Here is a 22,363-nt window from a genome sequence, read left to right on the forward strand (position 1 = left end):
TGTTAGCAATCCTATACCTGATGGCTGAGGACAACGCATTTATCAAAGGTTTCATTAAGACTTGTGATCTCGGGGCGCCTGGGTGGCGCAGTCGGTTAAGCGTCCGACTTCGGCCGGGTCACGATCTCGCGGTCCGTGAGTTCGAGCCCCGCGTCGGGCTCTGGGCTGATGGCTCAGAGCCTGGAGCCTGTTTCCGATTCTGTGTCTCCCTCTCTCTCTGCCCCTCCCCCGTTCATGCTCTGTCTCTCTCTGTCCCAAAAATAAATAAACGTTGAAGAAAAAAAAAAAATTTTAAAAAAGACTTGTGATCTCTATCGATACATTATTGACTTTTTTAAAGTGTTTATTTATTTTTGTGCGGGGGTGGGGGGGGTGGTAGTGGCAGAGATAGAGAATCCCAAGCAGGCTCCGCACTGTCAGCACAGAGCCCAACGTGGGGCTCCTTCTCACGACCCGTGAGATCATGACCTCAGCCAAAATCAAGAGTCGGACGCTTAACCAACTGAGCCACCCAGGCGCCGCGATATGTCGTTGACTTTTTAGTTTAAACCGTCAAAATTGCCACAAAGACAAATTCACTACAACCAGAAGAATTGGATGAAAATAATCCTGTCATTTGAAAACAGAATAGGTCATTAGCTATTGTCATAGCCAGAATACTGTGGTTATATTAGATTTATTTCATTAACATAATGGAAAGAGGGAGAAAAGTCAAGTTCAAAAGAAAACCTGATTTGTGAGAGTACGATAATGTCCACTTACATCAGTATGATGACATGGCAGACACGGTCAGCTGCACACTCCCCCCTTCCCGGTCCAGGTTATCCTTCCTCTCCTAGTCCCTGGCCAGCAGATGGATCCTGATGGGTCTAGGCCAGTTTGGGTTCCCTTAGTTCTCTTGCCAGGGATTGGACATGCCAGACCGAGCACGTGACCGGTTCTGGCCAATGAGACGTGAAGGGAGGTATGTGTGTCGGGGGCTGCTTCTGGGAAAGGTCGTCTTCCTCTTCAGAAGGCCTCCCTGGAAACAGACAGTCCCTTTCTGCCTCTGGACGTCGCTAGGTCTACGTGGGATGACGGCAGCGGCTGTAGCCATCTTGGATTGCTTTGGGGATGAAGCCACCATAGGACGTAGAGCCATGAGAATGGCAGAGAAGCAGAGCCCGGCCCTACCCGCAGACTTCCGGTCTTGTGAGGTAAACAGTCCCTAAGCTGTTTATGCCAACTAGGGGTGGGGCACTCGGTTACCTGCAGCCAAAGCATCCCAGCAGACACAGGAAGTAGATGAGCTCCCAGACCCGGAGAAAGTTAGGAAGCCAACCAGCCAAGCAGAAGTAGGAGAGTACCTGTTCCTGTGACTCCAGTTCCTTGTGTTGTAGTTTTTTCTCTGCACATCGCACTTGGTTAGAGCGGTTTTCTAGTTCGTCTTGCAAAGCCTGAAACAACGTAAGATAAACACATAAACATTAAAAATGAGCATCCTTGAAAAGAAGTTTTACCACCCGAATTGGCATCAAAAAGGTCTTGGCTCTAGTCCATTACTGTTGTTCCACAGAGTTCGGGCAAACAAAACCAGACTTTTAATGTCACGCCCAGGTAGTTTTTGCTTTAGGAATCAAACTCCAAACATAAAACAGACACATTAGGGACACCTGGGTGGCTCAGTCGGTTGAGCGTGCGACTTCGGCTCAGGTCATGATCTCACAGTCCGTGACTTCGAGCCCCGCGTCAGTCTCTGTGCTGACAGCTCGGAGCCTAGAGCCTGCTTCAGATTCTGTGTCTCCCTCTCTCTCTGCCCCTCCCCCGCTCATGCTCTCTCTCTCCCTGTCAAAAATAAATAAACATTAAAAAAAGAAAACAAAACAGACACATTAGCAGGTGCCAATTCATTTAATAAAAATGGCTCTTACATTCCCAGCATAGAACCAAAGTGTGCAATAAAGCTTAAAGCTATTGCTAATTAAAGTGGCTCTATCAGTACACCTTCAAGGAATGCTGAGCTCTGAAAAGTATGGTGACAGCTAGGAACAGTAATGTTGGACCAACGTGATGGTCTTCCAAATGATACTAATAGTAACCTCCAAGGAATTTCTTTTTCTTTTTTAACAGTTAATTTTTTACTTATTTTTGAGATAGAGAGACACAGTGTGATAGGAGAGGGGCAGAGAGAGGGAGACAGAATCCGAAGCAGGCTCCAGGCTCTGGGCTGTCAGCACAGAGCCCGACGTGGGGCTGGAACTCACGAACTGTGAGATCATGACCCGAGCCGAAGTCGGACACTTAGCCGACGGAGCCACCCACGTGCCCCAAGGAATTTCTTTTTTTAAGTCATTAAGGATGGTGTGGAATTCGCGGAACCCGTCAGAAGTGTTCAGAGAGGAACCCTTTCAGTTGCCAAGTGGCTGATGGAAACAGAATTCAGGTTAACATGGGGAATTTAGAAACCATAAGATGAGTAATCGTCATTGCATCAATGACTATTTTAAGTAAAGAGGTGAATTAGAGAAGAAACAGAACACGTTCAAACAATATGCCATAATTATGGATATAATATATAAAAGTTACGGTGAGCAAAACACATGGCCTAGTAATTGCAAAGATGCCAAAAAAAGGTCTTAAAATAAAATTCATTCAGCGAAGACAACTGACCTTCTGTTATATGTCAAGAACTGTGATAGGTATTCTCAATAGAACAGTAAAAGAAAACAGACCAAAAAAAAAAAAAATCCCTCTCATGAAGCTTATATTATGTTGGGGGGTAAGACAATAAGGATACAATACGTATAATATATCAGTGATAAGTGCAGAAGAGAAATAAAGCAGGGGTAGGAGGATATTCTGGAGTGGGGCTGGGAAAGATGTTGCGATTTTTAAAGATATTTATTTATTTTGAGAGAGAGCGAGTGGGAGAGAGCAGGGGAGGGTCAGAGAGAGGGAGAGAGAGAATCCCAAGCAGGTTCCGCACCATCAGCGCACAGCCCAAAGTGGGGCTCAATCCCACCAACCGCGAGATCATGACCTGAGCCGACATCAAGAGTCAAATGCTTAACCGAGAAGATGACTGACTCCGAAGATGTTGCAGATGGCCCAAGAAAACGTGAGCAAAGACCTGAAGGAGGAGAGCAAGTCATATGACTATCTGCAGGAAAAGACTGCCAAGCCGGGGATACTGTATGTGCAAAGGCCCTGGTGTGGCATGTTTGAGGGAACTCCAAGAGCCAGTGTGGAGAGTGAGCACAGGGGGAGCCACAACGTCAGGGATGTCACGGGTGCCCAGTTGCATCAGGTCACACAGAGCCTCAGGGGGCAGCGAAGAACTGCAGATTTTCTTCAGAGGTAGAAGGAAAGCTATCGCAGGGCTGTGGGCAAGTGCTGCTTTGGCTGCCGCGAAGAATAGTTGGAAGAAGGATGAGGGCAGGAGCAGGGAGGCCAGGGAGAGGCCACTGAAACATACTGGGGAAGGGTGATGCGGAACCGGACCAGGGTGGTGCTGGTAGCAGCTGGGGGTGAGGGACGCGTCGGATCCCTGATATATTTGAAGACAGAGTGACAGCCCCAAGGGGTGGATGCATAGCATGAAAGTAAAAAGCCCCCCAGGATTCTGGGTGGAGCAGGTAGAGGAATGCAGTTGGGGAAGCTAAGGGAGGGATGGGGGAACCTAGGATACGTTAAGTCAGGAACGCCCACTACACATCCAAGCAAAGACGCTGGGTTGCAGCTTGATGTAAGAGTCTGAAGTCCAGGGAGAATGTCTAAGTCGGTGTCCATTAAGAATTCTTCCAACGCGGGGTGCCTGGCTGGCTCAGTCGGTTAAGCGTCCGACTTCAGCTCAGGTCATGATCTTGCGGTCTGTGAGTTCGAGCCCCGTGTCGGGCTCTGCACCGACAGCTCGGAGCCTGGAGCCTGCTTCAGATTCTGTGTCGCCGTCTCTTTCTGCCTCTCCCCTGCTCATGCTCTGTCTCTCTCTCAAAAATAAATAAACATTAACAAAAATAAAAATAAAGAATTCCTTCAGTGCAATGCCAGTCTTTTCTATATACCGATATACGCAGTGGTTCTTCACCTTTTCTGGGGTTCTAGACGCAGCCAATCAGCATCTGAAGCATGTTATGTGCTCACTCCGCAACATGGGAAAAGTACACTTATGATTTTGCCTCTGATTTCAGGAAGTCCACATACTGCCTGAAGCCCATCCACGGATGAACCCCAGGCTAAGAACCTCTAGCTTAAAAAGTGAAATGGTTGGAGGGTGAGGCGAAAAGCTTTGGGGGCTCTTTGATGTTATACTTGACTATTAAATTCACCATTCAGCCACGTCTGCCAATGAGCTTGAAACGATTCTTGTTCATAATTCTGTGGCTGTGGTCTCTGAGTGCAATTGTTCCTAAGTTGGTTGATCAAGTGGCATTTCTTTTTCCTTTGGTAGCTACCAATAAATAGGATCTCGTCAGCTTCGCTTCTCGCATAACTGGGGAGAGTAATGACCACTGTATTAGGAAGAGTGCTGGCACGTTTTTCTGTTCCCAGTGTCTCCTGCTCTCCCATTCACCCTCAGCCTGCTGTCGGAGTGATCTTCTTAAGCCGAAATCTAATTATGTCAGTCCCCCCGCTGAAATGCTTCCACAATACTCCAGCATCCCCGAGAAACAGCTCACGCTCCTGAGCATGGCGCTCGGGGATCTGGGTCTTCTGGTCCTGGCCAGGCTGAGCCCCATGACGCCTCAGTGTCAATAACAACAGGGACTGTCACTGACTCCGTGGGTTTTATTTTTAGCCCTCACCGCAATCCCGGACAGCAGGTATTCCTTCACGTTCCTCAGAGAACGCAGAATTGAGGCTCCGTGAGGTTAAACGGCCCGCTGGGGTCTCTGTGGCCAGTACGCAGGAAACCGGACTGGCAGGTTAAAACGTGGACTCATTTCCAGTCCTATACATTTGGCTACGGGCGCTGCCTCTTTCTCCCTCTGTACCTGCTTTCCTTTTCCTTTGCCTGGATGCTGTCCCACCTGCTCTGCTTGATGGTATCCATCCTGAGAGCAAAGTACGGAGGCCTCTGGGCTTTTATCCATCCAGCGTTCAAGGGAATCAGGGCCTGGGTCTGTGCGAGACAGCGACGGACGCTCAGGGCTCTCTCCTCTTCGGGTCCGGAGGCCTAACGCCAAGCCAGCTCGACGCCTGGCACACGCCTGACACCGGATTCATGTTTGAGGAAGGAGCTAATAAATATTTGAACTACACTCCCCGAGGAGATGTACTTCAATCATCAGGGCTTCCAAATGTCCTTAATACAGCACATTAAACTAAAGGTTATTATGTTTCTGGAAATACAGGCTATACAACTATACCTTCCAAATACCTATATCTAGACACGTGTCATATATGTACATGTATGATATTACCGTTCTTTGTGATAATACATTGTCTGGTGTCTGCCACATTCAAGAATACAACACGCCCTTGATTTTTTCCTTTAGTTTTTCTTTTTATTTCACAGAACAAAAAAATAAATAAATAAAGGAGACGTACACCTCTCTTGTCTTACACAAAAAATTGCTCCCGGCCTCCTGCGTCGGCTCCCTCCTCCTCCACCAGCGGACCCTGGGCATGGCCACGTGCAGTGTCTCCCCCCCCCAATCTCCTCTCCGCCCTCTCGATGCCGCATCACACCTGCCAGCTGCCCCCACCATGCTCCTCCGTCCGTGTCCGTCACAGCCCCTGGTTCCCTCCCAAACGCCAAAGCCAGAAGCCAATTTTCTCCCTCGCTCCACGGCCACATTTGGCGCTGCTCGTGTCCCAATGTCTTTGCCCTTGAACTGTGAGGAACTCATTCTGCAGGGTGAAGCTGGGGGTCAGGTAAGGAGGCCGCTGCAAAAGCGCCGGCCAGGCACGCGAGGACTTGAAAGAGGGCAGCGGGCACAGGGATGGGGGTGGGGTGGTAGAGTCACGAATGGGGCGTCCAGGGAAGGGGGGGTTCCGAGATACCGCAAGGCCTTGACACTGAACGGCCACAGGACACGACGCCACGAGCTACCGAAGGGACAAGAAGCAAGGCGGGGCGGTAGGGGCAGGATGGTTTTCTGCAAGTTGAGTTTAAGGCGCTGGCGGGACTTCTGAAGGGACTGGTCACGCTGGGAGGGGGTTCTGAGCAGGGGAGAGGGGTCTCAGACCAGGTGCAGACGGCACACTTCCTTGGGGAAGAAAGTAGAAGAAGCTTTTGCAAACCTGACTACTGGGTGCCAGCCACACGTCAGAGCAGGCAGAGGGAGAGGGGGCAGGGGGGCCGGTAAGAACTCGGGGGTCAGGAGGCAGCCGAGAAGCCAGTATCCCAGGTGTGTGGCTGAAAGCATTTCTAACCGGACAGGTAACAGAATTAGCTCTGATGCGTTCTCCACACTTCACGCGGCAGGAAGTCCAAGTCGGCCATATTTTATCAATGTTATCAAAATAGAAGCGAAATTACAGTTGCTTTTCAAAACGGGACCCCTTTTCAAACGTGCTCACAGTTTAAAGATGTAAGACGTGATCTTTTTAAGGTTAATCGGAGAAAGCAGTTATGTCCAGAAATTACTTTTATTATCTGCTAAAAAATCAGTTTCAGAAATTGAAAAGTAACCGAATAATATACCACTTTCCAAAAAAGTTAAATGTACTAGATGAAAGGAAAACAGCCGTTTACATTGGCAGCCGTTCCTGGTCTCATATTCTAAAAAATTATTAGGCCATTAGAGTTCCAACCTCAGAACCTGACACAAGGACTGTGCAAGAGTGGCCACAATTACTCACTAGGAACGAGCAAGAACATTCTCGCAAGTTGTGGCTTCTTTACTCAAAAGCCTTCAGATCTGACATACACACACAAAAAAAATCACAACTTGGAGTTTATTTCTGAAAAAAAGCCCATGATAATGAAAGAACAGAATGTCCAACATGGGGTCACAAATTTGAAGCAAAAAACTCCAACTCGAACAGATACACAGTTTATTCTGCAAAATGATTCCTCATCTCTCAGCTCTGCTGTGTTCACTTACATCGCTACTGAAAAGGCAGTTTTTTTCTCCCAACTAAACCCGCCTTGAAATGCCATGTAAGGCAGCTGGCCGTAGGAAGTTACACTTGCCGATTTACGGGGTGCTTTGTGGCCGCTGGGAACAAAGAATGACACTTTGCAGAAGAAAAATGTAAATGGCATAATAAGCTTTGCAAGAACGAGTATGCCGCACTCTTTAAAAGGGAGCACGTTATAAAGTAATCTGAGTTGTTTGTTTAAAATATGAAAATAATTAGAGCAAATTAAAGTCTGAAAGATTACACACGTCAGTGGACTTCACAGGGTGAGGAGACGCGCTGGGAGCTAATGGGCCTGCTGAATGGCACCTGTGTTAGTCCTAGAGCTTTTCTGTTGGTTTGGGGGGAGAGTAAAGAGTATGGAGTCAATGCTATTTTCATAAAAATTATAAACATGATTCAAAGCAAACCACTCAACTTGTAAAAACCATGCATTAAGGAATTATGTGTAGTCTTATTAAAACCCAGTTTCTCTTGCAGTTCTAAAGCAATTAAACAAACATGAAATGATGAAACAAAAGGGTTCATTTCAATTATAAAGTGGTTAAAAAGTTATTTAATGAAGGAAACATTCATTGGCAGGGAGAAACACTGCGCTATAGTGGTAAAAAGATATTGGGGTGCCTGGTGGGCTTGGCCAGTAGAGCATGTGACTCTTGATCTTGGGGTCATGACTTTGAGCCCACACTGGTGTAGAGACTGGATAGATAGATGATAGATAGATAGATAGACAGATACATAGATAGATAATAAGAATGTTCCCAGCATACAAGGCATATGACAGAGTCTTATGAATGACCAGAAGTCTTTCCAGATATCTGACCTGGCCTTTGGCTCACCTCTCAGCCAGCTCCACAGGTGAGGGCGGTGGTAGGTGTCCATTCTGGCCTATGAGAGCTATGACTTTATGATCCTTTTTCAGTAGGCCATCCGGGCAAGCATATTTGTCCTCAGCTCATCACCCAGAATATTTGTGCTCTCTCTCTAGAGAATACAATCTCAAACTCTCTACTTCCCCATCTTTACCAAAACCTCAGTTGTGAGAAATTTGGAAAACTACTTTCCATTCAAAACAGAATCAACAGGAAAAGGCTGCCCTTCTCCTGAGTCACTTCTGAAAACACTGTCAGCAGAGTGGACTCTTACCTTTTTGTTACACATGCTACAGGACTATGCCTTCCTGATTTTTAAGAGTTTTCAAACCAGTCCTCGCAGACTTGAAATTTAATGCATTTTATGCTTATATTCTGCCTCATTCTGTGTTGCCAAGTCTTGGCCAAATGCTTACGTCTGGCCTTTTCACAAATCACCACGAGGCCTACGGGCACATTTTTCTGAGCCTGCCATACAGTGAGGGGCAAAGGGTACACGGACCCTTTCCCTGGTTCTGTCCCATAGACCATGTTCCACATGTTCTCTGGGAAGTGGGAATCTTGAGTAGCATTCTTTTATTTAAAGAAACTGGGTTAAAGCATATGTTGGGCGCCTGGGTGGCGCAGTCGGTTAAGCGTCCGACTTCAGCCAGGTCACGATCTCGCGGTCCGGGAGTTCGAGCCCCGTGTCGGGCTCTGGGCTGATGGCTCAGAGCCTGGAGCCTGTTTCCGATTCTGTGTCTCCCTCTCTCTCTGCCCCTCCCCCGTTCATGCTCTGTCTCTCTCTGTCCCAAAAATAAATAAACGTTGAAAAAAAAATTTAAATAATAAAGCATATGTAAACCAAACAATCACGGATTAAGTTTTGCCCTGTATGAATATAAAATTGGGATCCTCAAAGTCGTTGATTTTGAGGACTTTGGGTTAAGTCTGTGGCCATGAAATGAGAAAGAGGATGAGCCTCTCCTGGGTGAGATGCAGAAAGGAACTTGTTAGCCCCAGGCTCTGCCCCGCTGAGGAGTTTCAACAAGAACAAAGAAGCAGAGTATTTGTGCTAAAGATGTTGCTCGAAAGAAGTCAACCCGTTGAAAACGGGTGGAGCTGGGTGACGGGTAGGTGGGGGTTCTGCATACTATTCGCCCTACTTGTGTGTATGTTGGAAAGTTTCCATAACAAAAAGTTAGAAAAATTTCAAGCTTTTCCTACTTTAAAAACATGAAGTCACCCTAATGGCCCTTTCATGAGGCTTGAATTTACTCTCTTACTTCAGAGAAGACACGTGGCTCATTCGGCATTCCGTGGGCAGGAGAGACGTAGAAGGATTTCCCCATGTGTATTCTGAACGGAAAGTTAAGGAAGCAAGGAGTGATGTTCATATTTTGACCTCAGGAAAAGATAACTGGAAAGGGCAGGCTTCTTTGTATTTTTATTAAGATATGATTTACATACAGTAAAATTCCAGGTTTATTTTTCAATGGAAATGGTCTCTCTTCCATTTAAAACATGTCAGGTGCTTTCAAAGTTTGTGCCATAAAACATCTATTAGGATTATAAAATCTTGGTATCAACCATCATCCACTGATTGGTTTACCCCCCCAAACGGAAACGACACCTGAACTGTGACTACGGGGAGGGGACACTACTTATGAAGGGGAAATAGGGATGACTCTCATTTAAACCTTAACTGTCTTTTTAATAATGCCCACGTTTGCTCGCGTAGCATTTACTTCAACTCAGTTTACAAATGGTGCCGACAATATTGCGCGTGAGTACGTTTTCTTGGACGTGTCGACTGGCCCAGAAGCTGCAGATGATTTTCTTTCTACTATTGCTCAGTGAAAGCTAAGGGAAAATTAAACGCAAGCAATAAGATCTCACTATTGTAAGGTCAGATTTACAGACTTTTTTTTAAAAAGCACATCTTAAACCACCGGCATACAGCAGGAAGCCGTGTCTCCCAGAGGGGGAGATACGAATCTGGAGCGAAGGAGGATGACGCAATGGCAGAGTGACATTTTTACTGGGCGCTCTTACTGGCAATTTACAGAGGCCACTATAGCTCCTGTCTGATTTTATTTTATTTTATTTTATTTTTTTGACAGGCGAAATCTACTAACAAAAGTAACAAGTCTTCAACTGGAACGCCAGTCAAGATTTCTCTCAAAGTGATTTCTTCATCTAGATGTACCAGGATGAATAACAAACCATAAAAAAGTTTTTCGTAGTGATTCTGCAGTAATGGAGAACGGGTTCATATTATAGATCTAAAGAAACCCAGAACCATAGTCTCTGCAGAGGCCACTAATGTATTCAAAACACAACAGCGGAACTTTTTTTCTCTATGGCTTACGTTCAGGTTTTTAATTTTTTTTTCACATTCCAAGCAAGCGCTTTTTTTTTTCTTTTTTTAACCCTCATAATTCAGCCTCTGGTGATATTGGTATGAAGGGAAGGAGATCTTTGGGGGGGTGTTAACCCCATGCACATGTTACCCTGCACATCAGGCAAAATTCCTTTCAGGTGGAAAGTTTTTAGTCCTTGTTGCCACAAACCACACGTACGAGAAATTGCACTTGGACATGAGCCATGGCTATGGTGCGTAGGAGGCTACTGATTCAACATGAAAAGCAAAAGGATGGCAACCCATATTAAAAAAACAAGAGTAGCGTCTTCACCAAAGAATAAGAGAATAAGTTGTCACTTATTCTCTCTTCTCTCTCTTTCACCCGTCTTCAGTCTTTTAAAATTCCCACATAATTTCCTCTAAAAGTCCTAATACACTTTACAAAAGTTGTTTCCTGGCCTTAACACAGATTCCAGGAACAGAAATCATGTTATCCTGAGACTTTGATGATCTGAAGGAGCTGGTGTCTCCTGGTGGACCTCGTCAGCCTTTCCCTAGCCACCCTCCTGAGCTGACCCATATCTCCTCTTCAACTAGCCTGCGTTTTTGTCCTCAGGAAATCCACAGCACATCCGGCCCCCTCTGCCACTCCAGACAGGCTAACTCGTGAGCAAGCTCCTATCGCAGGTGGTAGAAATCGAGGATCGGGTTCAAGAACCGCAGCTAGGATGCTCAGGACCATGGAGGAGAGGGGCAGAGCGAGGAGTGTCAAAGTCTCGCAGACCACCCCTCCTTGGCATAAGCCCAGGGAAGAGGGAGCACCCATAAGTCATTCATTTCAATTTCGACTCTCCTACAATGGCTGATCCTTCACACGCATGCTCCCTTGAGCCTGTAGCACTCGTCCCAATTCGCTTGCAATGAACCATGAATTTCTCCTCTATTAAAACAGAAGAAATGTGCCAGGTATGACAGAGAAGGCACTTCAAAAAATGGCTGCGAGGCCCCCAGCAGGGGTGGCTGGGCGCTGTCATTAACTAAGGTGAGGGGGAAGAGAACAGAATTACAATATACGGAAAGGAAGGGAAAGAAGAAGTTTCCGTGCGACATAGATTCAACAGCAATCCAAGGCTAACGACAGCCATCAGAGCATGGTGCAGGAGAGAAATCGTGAAGGAAGCGTTTGGGGGCAGCGAGAGGATGAGTTCAGAGTTAGAGTTTGAGCGCACACCATGACACCAGTGTTCCCTGCCCCATGGGCGGTGTGCCGGGGCCCGGCAGGGGCTGCCCCACTGGTGGTCCTGAAGCTCACCCCCACGCACATCTCACGCGTCCCCCGGGTTGACCTCTCCTGCTGTTCCTTATGTGCGTACACGGTGGCCTCCCCGTCACCTCAGACGCATCAAGTCTAAGACCAAACTCAAGATGTTCTTCCTCAACCGGCTTCCCTCCCGCCATCCTGCTGATCAGTGACACAGCACTCTTGTGGCCACCAGGGTTTCCACGCGTCAGCCCTCTGTGGGTCTCCCCTCTTTCAGTTCTCCCTCCCCATTAGCTTCCAGGTTCCTTCCATTTCTCTTAGAAGCGACTCTTCTTTTGGTCTCCATTTTTGTACACGACGATTCCATGTTTTTCCTGGTTGTGACCCCCTGCGTGCCCCTAGGAGACAACATTGTCTCAAAGACTATCTTTTTATGCCACTCTCCATCTCCAAAACATTAGTGCCTGACCATTTCCTACCCTGTCGATGTTAACCTTACTTCCGCATCCCTCCATCATCTTGCTTATCACACTCAGCTTCTGAACTCCAAACTAACACGTTAGCTCCTACACCAGGCACTGTGCTAGGAGTCCTAAATACTCCATTCCTTTCACAATAACCCTCTGAGAAACCTCACTTTAGAGGGAGGCAGCTAAGACTGCTACAGGTTGCCCAAGCTTTCCAGCTAGAAAGTCATAGGAAACAGTCGCACGTCAGCTGGACTCGGGAGGAGGAAACTGCACTGCCTGAGCACCTGCCTCTTCTGCCTCTCGACCTCCACTTCCTGCTACCAAGAGGCCCACTCAGCACTGCCCCGTGGGCCTTTGCTCCTTCCTTCAACTTTTTTTTAGTTTATTCATTTATTTTGAGAGAGAGAGAGAAAGAGAGAGAGTGGGGGAGGTACAGAGAGTGGGAGAGAGAGAGAGAATCCCAAGCAGGCTCTGCAACGTCCAATGAAGCCCAACTTGGGACTCAAACTGACAAACCTCGAGATCATGACCTGAGCCGAAATCAAGAGTCAGAGGCTTAACTGACTGAGCCACCCAGGTGCCCCTGTTCCTTTCCTCATCTTATCTAGAATACCTGTTATTGTCTATGCTAACTGCTACCTTCCTTCAATAGCCTCCAGTGACTCAAAATGATCTGGGTCTGGTGTTAAGATATTTAGTCTTTAAGTTAAAAAGCAGGAGGAAAAAGAAGTTTCTGTGGTGTCAAAAGAGAAGGGCGTTACTCCATGTTCTGGGTTGAATTATATCCCCTCAAAAAGATATGCTGAAGTCCTAACCCTCAGAACCTTAAAACATGACCTTATTTGGAAATGAGAGCCATGAAGATGTAATTTGGTGCAAAGAAGTCAAGCTGGATTAGAGTGGGCCCTTAATCCAGGACGCCTGGTGCTCTTACGAGAAGAGAAACACGGGAAGAGGTTGGCCATGTGGCACTCTGGAGCTGGAGAGCGGTGCAGCTACAAGCCAAGGGCACCAAAGCCTGCTGGGAAGCACCAGAAGGTAAAAGAAGGCAAGGGAGGATTCTTCCCGAGAGCCTTCGGAAGGAGCATAGCCTTGCTGGCTCTTTGATTTCAGACCTTTAGTCTTCCGAACTGAGAGACAATCGCTTCCTGCGGTTTTGAGTCACCTGAGCTTGGGTACTTTGCTGCGGCAGCCTAGGAAATTCACACACGTGCCAAGGAACTGCCCTTGGTTTACACGTGTGTTTTCTCTCTGAAACACGATAGTGCAAGCAAACACACGAGCACACGCAGGCACGTTCCTTCCGTACTACCTAGTTCAAGACCACATTTTGTCCATGTGAGGACCCACAGCGTTCTCATTGTGAGACAGTCTGGAAAGGAGATTTCCTCCAAAACTGGCATCTGGAGAGCATTATTATTACACTTATTCGTTTGCATTTCCATAATTGTGTGTCCATGGTCATATCAGGTTACAAAAGGTCATCGATCGTTCCAGTTTAACGGCGGCATGTTCCAAGCCGATGAAAGGAGGATGCCCAAGACGTGGAGGCAGAGATCCTCAGGTGAGCCTATTTCCAGCACTCCCACATTGACAGAGGGGACAGAAAAAATACATGCCAGATAAAGTATCTTCCTCTTTCTTTCTTTCTTTCTTTTTAACCCTAAGATACTGTGATATCTGGAGCCAATACTGACGAAGGAAGAAGTTTAAAACTTTCCGTTTAAACCACTTAGAAGGAGAGGATTTACAAAGATCCTGTTTAATGTTCAGCTGACACATTGTCAAAAACATTTATCATGCAACCTTTTGAAGTTTCTTCTACTCCCTCTTAGTTCTTAAAGCTTGGATTGCAGTTAGTTATCAGCAACAAAGGATACACGTGATAGTGTTTTTATAGTCGGCCTTTCAGTTGGATTGCTGGACTACTAAGCAAAATTAAATTCTCCTGATCAGAAAAATGATTAGTGACCTGGTTTTCATGCCGAATGCACAACACAAGTGATCTCTGAAATCACTTCTACGTGGACCCAGAGACAATGGAGGGGACTTGGAAATTTCACGTAAGGGTTTTATAATGGTCCAAATTGTAAGAATCTTCACATATAAGAACATGCCACTTTACGCTGGGTGGCCAGTTTTGCAATGCCAATTAGGAAATAGTGACCCACGTCACTGAGATTTCTCTGGCAATGTAATCCCAATATAAATTTCTTCCCGTTGAGAATACCTCCAGTTCACATTTTTACAAGAGGAATCAAAGCTCTTTCTAAATAATTCCACTGAAGGTTTTTAAAGCATACGCAATGTATTAGACCTCATTTGGAAAAAGCAGAAAGTTGGGGGAGATGTGGTCTCACCTTTTAAGGAGCCTACACTATCACAGAAGGTATGCAATATGGACAAAAAAGCAGGGGAGCCCAAGGGGTGTCTTAAGCATCCAATTGAGAAAACAAAAAGAAAGAGGGAGGACAGGGGAAGAAGTTCAATGACGCCACACAGAAGGAAGTAGGTAAATACAGAATGTGGGACATTCTACAGGACAACCGACTTGGTTTCTGTAAGAAGTCGAGAGCATGGAATAAAAAGTAAGAAAGGCTCTGCTTTTGACTGAAAAAGATGCAAGATAAATAATGCACAAATGTAATATTTGGATCTTGTTTGGGGGCGCCTGGGTGGCGCAGTCGGTTAAGCGTCCGACTTCAGCCAGGTCACGATCTCGCGGTCCGTGAGTTCGAGCCCCGCGTCGGGCTCTGGGCTGATGGCTCAGAGCCTGGAGCCTGTTTCCGATGCTGTGTCTCCCTCTCTCTCTGCCCCTCCCCCGTTCATGCTCTGTCTCTCTCTGTCCCAAAAATAAATAAAAAACGTGGATCTTGTTCGGATCCTGATTCAGACAAATGAACTGCAAAATTCTACATTCAATTGGGGATCTCTAGTCATGCAGCAGGCATTTGATGACACATAAAGATAACTGCTAATTTTCTTAGGCACGAGGGTGGCACCGTGGTTGTGTGAGATAATGTCCACGTTTTCCGAGAGGCATTCTGGAATGTCCCGGGTTAAACAACAAGACGTCTGGAATTTGCTTTAAAGTATTTTAGCAAAGAAAATAGGGAGAAAAGAGAAAGTACATACGGCTAAATCTAGATAACTATTGATACATGGGGGTTCATAGTACTATACTCTCTACTTTGGGTATGTTTGCAAATTTCCACAATAAAACTTAAACATATATAAACACACACACACACACACACACACACACACACACACACACACTAAAATGACATGGGGGTGGGGCACCAGGGTGGCTCAGGTGGCTGAATGTCCAACTCCTGATTTCAGCTCAAGTCATGATTTCACGGTTCGTGGGTTTGAGACCCTCGTTGGGTTCTGTGCTGACAGTGTGGAGCCTGCTCGGGATTCTGTCTCTCTTCCTCTCTGCCCCTCCCCTGCTCATTCTCTCTCTCTCTCTCTCTCTCTCTCTCTCTCTCTCTCTCTAAACAAACAAACATTTTTACAAATGATACGGGCGGAGAAAGCACGAGGAGATAGGAAAGTCCACAGGTAGAAAGTGGCATTTGGGGAAACCTTGTATAATAGTTGTGATTTGGACAGGCAGGTGGGGGAAGGGGAAGAACTGTCTGCCTGGGAAATAGGATTTGCAATTTTTTTTTTTTTGCAATTTACAAAAGATAAATAAGAACAAAAATGGGGGCACACTTAGCAAAGAAACTGCAGCTCAAAGGAGCAGCCCCTGTGAGGGGGAAGCAGTCCTGAAAATGGAGTCAAGATCGGAGCACAGAGGCCTTAAATGCCAGGCTGAGTTCACACTTAACTTGGTGAAAAGGAGATGGGTTTTTGTGCAAAAAAACCCCAAGTACTTGCTTAAACTCAAGTACACATGATTACTTCCTGGGCGCTAATGACGCAGGTCCCAGGCTTAACATGCACAAACTGGACATATTATCAGTTCTCCCACCTTCTTCCCCTATCCTCCTACCCATCCCACCCCTCTGTCTAAACCTATTTATCCTCCCTTATACTTAGGTCTGGATTAACGGAACCCACGTTGCCCCAGTCATCCAAATCCGGAAGCTCGAGGACACGCCCGAATTTTCCCTCCCCTGAACCTCCTGTTGGATCACCTGTCTGCCTTCGCTTGCTCATTCTCATCGGGGCTATGAACAACTCGCAGGTCTCTCCTTTCCAACTCACCGTTGCCAGAGGAACAGTCCCGACCGACTTCTCCCCACGTCTCTGAACAGCCCCAGCATCACCCACACGATCCAGCAAGTTATCCAAGGCAAAAAAGTCAGGAGGTATCCTCGACAACCTGCTTTTAGTCTGCTTACTCCCCTGCCCCAGGGCCCTAGTTTTCCTCACTAAGCCCTGTGGATTCAACCTCTTCAATACCTTTTGGTTTGGTCCACTTGGTGCCATCTCAGGTGACATCCTCGGACTGCGCTGTCAGAGGCTTCTATCTGGTCTCCACTCATTCCTTGTGGCTCCTATCCGTCTATTCTCCGCACGGCAGTCAGTTATCACGTAAAAGGCTTATCTAGAAGTTACCACGGAGTCCTTTCTTCCCCTCGCCTCCCCTGCCACATGCGATTCATCAGTACGTTCTGCTGCTGACCCTGCCTTACGACGTGCACAACCCACGCCGTTCTCTCCACCTCTGGTTCCGCCAGCCTGGTCTGAGCCGCGGCCATCTTTCACCTGAAGGCTCCCTCTGGTCTCCCTTCACCTCCCTGCACCTGAGAGTCAGCTCCACCCACCTGAAGTGTAAAGGGCTTGCACCTGCTCAAAACTCTCCAGGGGCTTCGTGTTACACTTGGAATAACATCCCAACGCCTCCGGGGCTAGTAAGGCCCTCACAACCCGTCTACCCCGTCCCTCGGGCCTCTTGTCCCCGCCTCTCTCTTCTCTTCCCCGGCCCAGCCACACGCTGCCTTCCTTTTATTCTTTGAACATACTAACTTTATTACCACCTTTGAGACGTGAACTAGCTCTTCTCTTCTTTCATGAATAGTTTCTCCATGATCTCCACACGGTCAACTCCTTGCTGTAGCTAGTCGCACATCATACATCACTTCCTTAGGGATGCCTTTCACGACCACGCGGCCTAAGTTGGCCTCCTGGTCATGCTCTCCGATATCCCACACTAGGTCTTTGCAGAACACTTATTACCATTTGATACTTTTCCTCTTTGTGTTCTATTTTCTTTTACTTAGAAGACCCTGTGAAGGCCAGGAATGCATCCTGTTTACCACTGAATTTCAGGGACTGGATCTAGAACAGGGCTTGGTGGGGTGCCGGGGTGGCTCAGTCGGTTGAGTGTCTGACTTCAGCTCAGGTCACGATCTCACAGCTTGCGAGTTCAAGCCCCTCATTGGGCTCTGTGCTGGCGGCTCAGAGCCTGGAGCCTGCTTCGGATTCTGTGTCCCCCTCTCTCTCCGCCCCACCCCTGCTTGTGCTCTGTCTCTCTCTGTCTTTCAAAAATGAATAAACATTAAGAAAAATTTTAGAATAGGGCTTGGCGTATTAGAAGGGGCTCAGTAAGTATTTGCTGTATAGGATCTGATCACGTCCTCTTCTCTTTAAAATATTCCAAAGGTCTGTACCGAGTCTCAGGCACTCTCCCTTTCTGCCTCCACCCCGCACCACCCTCGCCCACCCCTCGTGCTATAGCTGCACTGGCTTTCGGTCTGTTAAGAGTGCCATCTCGCTCCTGCCACAGGGCCTGGCGTATTCCTTTCTATCCGGAGCATGATTTTGCCCCTTAATGCTTAGTTACCTCTCTCCGCACATCTTTTAGTGCCCAGCCTAAACATCCCTCTTGAAGAGCCACCTCTCCAGTCGGGTCTGCTCTGATGATCTCCTATAGCAGCACATGCCTCACTTCTGTAGCCCCATCAGGATCATATCTTTAATTTATCTCTCTGATTGTTTTACTTGACTGGCATCTGTGTCTTCTTCTAGCCATATTTCCCGTGAGGGCAGAGGCTGTTCTTGGCATTGAAGGACTTTAAAGACCACTGTTAAAAAGGTCATTCTCCCAAGAAATGAAACTTAATGACAGTGGGGGTAGAGAAAATGAGAATTATTTACAAATTCCAATCTGAAAGTCCAATAATGAACATAAACATTAATGCTCCTAAATATATAGCAAAAATTACATTCATGATGAAATTATGAGGCCTTTAATTGGATGATTTATGCTTTTTTTTAAGGTCTATTTTGAGAGAGAGACAGAAAGAGAGAGAGGGAGAATGAGCAGGAGAGGAGCAGACAGAGAGGGAGAAAGAGAATCCCAAAAAGGCTCCGAGCTCTAAGTGCAGACTCATGAACTGTGAGATCATGACCTGAGCCGAGATCAAGAGTTGGACACTTAACTGACTGAGCCACCCAGAAGCCCTGCTACTTTTTAAGATAAAAATTTAGAGGGGTGCCTGGCTAGCTCAGTTGGTAAAGCATGTGACTCTTGATCTTGGGGTCATGAGTTCAATCCCCACATTGGGCATAGAGCTCACACACTCACTCACACACACACACACACACACACACACACACGAAAGTTTCAGGCGTTTCCAACTGGATTTTTTTTTTTTTAAGATTGTGGTTTCCCATGTGAGTTACAAGAACAAAAAGGATTAAAACTCTCTAGTTTAACAGTTACTACTGTCAGGAATGTGTTTTGCCTCAACCACCAGCAGTAGTACATGATAAATACAAAGAAAAGACATTAATAATGTTTCAACACCTTTCCAAGCAGCCTCAACCAGAGACAATGATGTGCAAGGTAAACCATGATGTCACAAACTGCACAAGAGCTAGCCTGAACCCGGCACACTTAAAGTAGGGATGCAAATAGTTAAAAACAATATTTTTAAGTGAAAAACCAAGGCTGGTTCTTGGCAGAGCTTAGCCAAAACATATTTCCCAACCTTCACTTTTCATCAAAGGCTTTCCTTTACTAAAGAATTATGCATATAACCAAAACTGGAAGGATCGCATGGTCCCTTTGAAATGAACTGCTACCAACCAAACACCTACAGGTAAGCACTGTTTCTCTTCAAAATGGACAAGACTCATTTTAGTGCATTACATGATTAGCATCCTTGAAAGAGATGTGGTCTAGGATATCCGATCTTTTTAAAAGTAATTTTTAAAAATTCTGTTTCCTCATCGATTTATTGCTAGCCCAGCTTGTTAGCCCAACTTCTGAATATCTAAGGGCTCTCAACCCCTCATTAGTAGCTCAAACTTTGTCCGGGGACCTAATACCAATTAATTAATTAATTAACTAATTAGTTTATTTATTTATTTAAAAAAATTTTTTTAACGTTTATTTATTATTGAGAGACAAAGCATGAACAGGGGAGGGGCAGAGAGAGATGGAGACACAGAATCAGAAGCAGGCTCCAGGCTCTGAGCTGTCAGCACACAGCCCGACACGGGGCTCGAACTCACGAACCGCGAGCCCATGACCTGAGCTGAAGTCGGACACTCGACCGACTGAGCCACCCAGGTGCCCCATAAATTGCACACGTAGTCTTATTCCATTTGGATCTTTCTTGACAAATTTAAATTGTTCCTACAAGCAATTGAATCTAAGGTAAAACCTATTTAAGGGGCTCCAGAGCACCATTCTATGGCTTATTAGGAACATGCTTTTTACTTTGTTTGTCTTTGACCCAGGGACCTGAAGCAGCTGGGTGGTCCTGGTGGAACCCTGCACCCCAACATCCCTGGTGATGGCTAAGATAGGACTGGAGACTTATTGTTATAGTTCGCTCTCCCCTGGGAATATCCCTTAACATTCGTCTTCACCCCACCTCCTGCGCATTTGCTCTTGGCTCCAACTCTCTCTGTACGTCGATCTTGGCCGGCTGGGTGGAGGGGTCCTCTTTACTCCCCTCTCTCTTCTGCACAGAGAGGGCACGTTGAGTGGGAGTCTATCACCCTGTGCCCATTTAATGAGTGTGTATCCAAGACCCACTGGGCTCAATGGGACAATTCCCAGGACGCTACAAGTGAGGGAAATCAGGGCGTGAAATTCATGGTTCTCGCCCTCACAGGGTAATTATATTTTTTCCCATGACTCATGGATAAGACACACTGAAGATGAATGGTAGAACAGAAAATAAATGCCTCTTCATCCACTTCTTTTGGATCTCTGAGGAGACTCAAGCATTCAGTATTAATACGTCAGGCGGAAAGTAGCCTAGAGAAAATGATGTCTCATATTGCTTCTATCCCAGGCAGGAAGACTTCCAAAGACTTTGGACATATGGCCATATTACAAGTGCTCACAAAAGTAACCTGAAACAGGACAGGGTTATCCGCACCACCACCCTCATTGTATAGTTAAGGGCCTCTTCCCTCTGAGCGGCAAAGCCCAGACAAACATATAATTTCTGCTGTGCCGTGGGGCTTCAAAAGGGTTTTGAGGAACAAAAAAAGCCTCTGCTTTCTCACCAGCAGATGTAAATAGTGACCAAAATAGTACTAGAAAGTAAGCTAGGGTCGGAGATGTCTGGGCCTGCTCTAATTTTCACTTTTGACGAGAACATGTGAGCAAGTCTGTCCTCTGTGTAGGTGGGTGTTGTGGGTGACACTCGAAAGCAAGGGCTGGATGGGGCTCAGAGCTGCACTGTCACCAGCACGGAGCTACAAGGGAGCTTGCGTTTATGCCAAAAATCACCCGTGCCCAGCGGAGGTAGCTAATGCTGGGCCGGGAAGGAAGTAAACAGTGGGCATAAAAACCAGGGAAGGCACAAAAGAAACGGGAAAATAGTAAGTCTTCAAAGCAGGGCACACGAACAACCCAGACCACTCTATAATCTCCACACGGCAATGACGCTCACTTTTCCTGTGTGCCTTTCTAGTTTCTGCCCTTTATGGGAAGGTAGGTAGATGATATATGGCAAGTGGGTATTTTGGTAGCTTTATGGAAATGCGTAATATAGGATGTGAGGAGAGTATGGCTTTCTAGCAGATAGTAGTGGTCTAGGGTGTTACCAGGTATGCAGACAATTAGAACCTGCTGATATAATTAAAATTATTACGGAACCTTCCACAATTGCTGTTTGTGTTTTGGGGCACGACAAGCCCAAATCTGCAAAGGATACAAATTATATTAACTTTAGAAACAAAAACATAAGAAAATCTAAATGCGGCCATTGGAGGAAAACCTGCACTACCTAAAGAACAGCTTAGAAGTTATTTTAAGAGCTATACCAAATTACTGTGCTATCCATTGGTCCCTATAAACACACACCCAGGTGTTGCAGAATTCAATGATTTCATGAATACAGTCTATTCATATCCCTCAAATTCTTTAATCGCTATTATTTCCTTCCAGGTCAAGTCAGTTTACTTTCCTTCTTCCCTTAGTTCCTCTCTGAGGAGCTGTAGAACACTTGAGAGAATACTACGTCTTCTAATTTTGGGCGACCTTCATTTGTGCACCCCAGCTTCTCAGCCACCGTTCCACAGGGGACTCTGTCGGTTCTCTAAACCCCAAATATGCTCCTCATCTAAATTATGCAAGCACCTTCTACCTTCTCCACTTCAGAAAGAATTTGATGTTTCCCCAGAGAATATGTCCCTTTGAGCTCCAAACATAACCCTTCTCTCTCTCTCTCTCTCCCTCCTTCTCTCTCCGTCCTTTCCCTCTCCCTCTCTCTCTCTCTCTCTCTCTCTCTCTCTCTCTCCCTCCTTCTCTCTTTTCCTTTGCCCACAATGTAAACGTGTAACATTTTTAAGGTAATTCTGTTTGTTACGTCTAACTTACTTGGGGTTGTGATAACCCAACTGATGGAAATGTAAAAAAAAGCGAACCAGATATTTTACAAAATTCCTTTCTTTCCTCATCTATTTGATATCAAAAATTTTACCCCTGACTTGACAATTATTGGCCATTTACATAAAGGTGAACATCACCTAACAGTACCTGTATCTATCAGTTCACTCTTGTCCCATTATCTATGGATTTCAGAACCTGACCCAGTCCTGGACTTCCTCTTTCCCAGCTCCCGCAATTACATGACCTCAAGGTCCTCATTAATCAGCCACCAGTGTCCCTAATCACCTCTCAGTTCCTTTTTATTCTTTTTTTAATGTTTACTTATTTTTGAGAGACAAAGAGAATGAGTGGGGGAGGGGCAGAGAGAGAGGGAGAGAGACGATCCGAAGTAGCCTCTGCACTGTCAGCACAGAGCCCGACACGGGGCTCGAACTCACGAACCATGAGATCAGGACCTGAGCTGAAGTTGGACGCTCAGCCAACTGAGCCACCCAGGTGCCCCTATCTCTTAGTTCCTTCTTTTCCTCTCCTCTGAAA

The 22,363-nt window shown here is 46.3% G+C and overlaps 1 protein-coding gene across 8 annotated transcripts in view; it reads right to left on the bottom strand.

Moving 5' to 3' along the window:
- CEP112 (centrosomal protein 112) overlaps positions 1–22,363 on the bottom strand; it is a 420,870-nt gene that overhangs the window by 44,285 nt on the left and 354,222 nt on the right. For all 8 annotated transcript variants that reach the window (XM_047081540.1, XM_047081543.1, XM_047081542.1 and 5 more), the window contains one exon: positions 1,347–1,436. In XM_047081540.1, the coding sequence (XP_046937496.1) occupies positions 1,347–1,436 (90 nt within the window). The remainder of the gene's footprint in view (positions 1–1,346; positions 1,437–22,363) is intronic.

Source organism: Lynx rufus, unplaced genomic scaffold, assembly GCF_022079265.1.
Source record: "Lynx rufus isolate CCGP_SWC_20201006 ecotype Redwood Valley unplaced genomic scaffold, mLynRuf1.p SCAF_18, whole genome shotgun sequence".
Taxonomy (NCBI): Eukaryota; Metazoa; Chordata; class Mammalia; order Carnivora; family Felidae; genus Lynx; species Lynx rufus.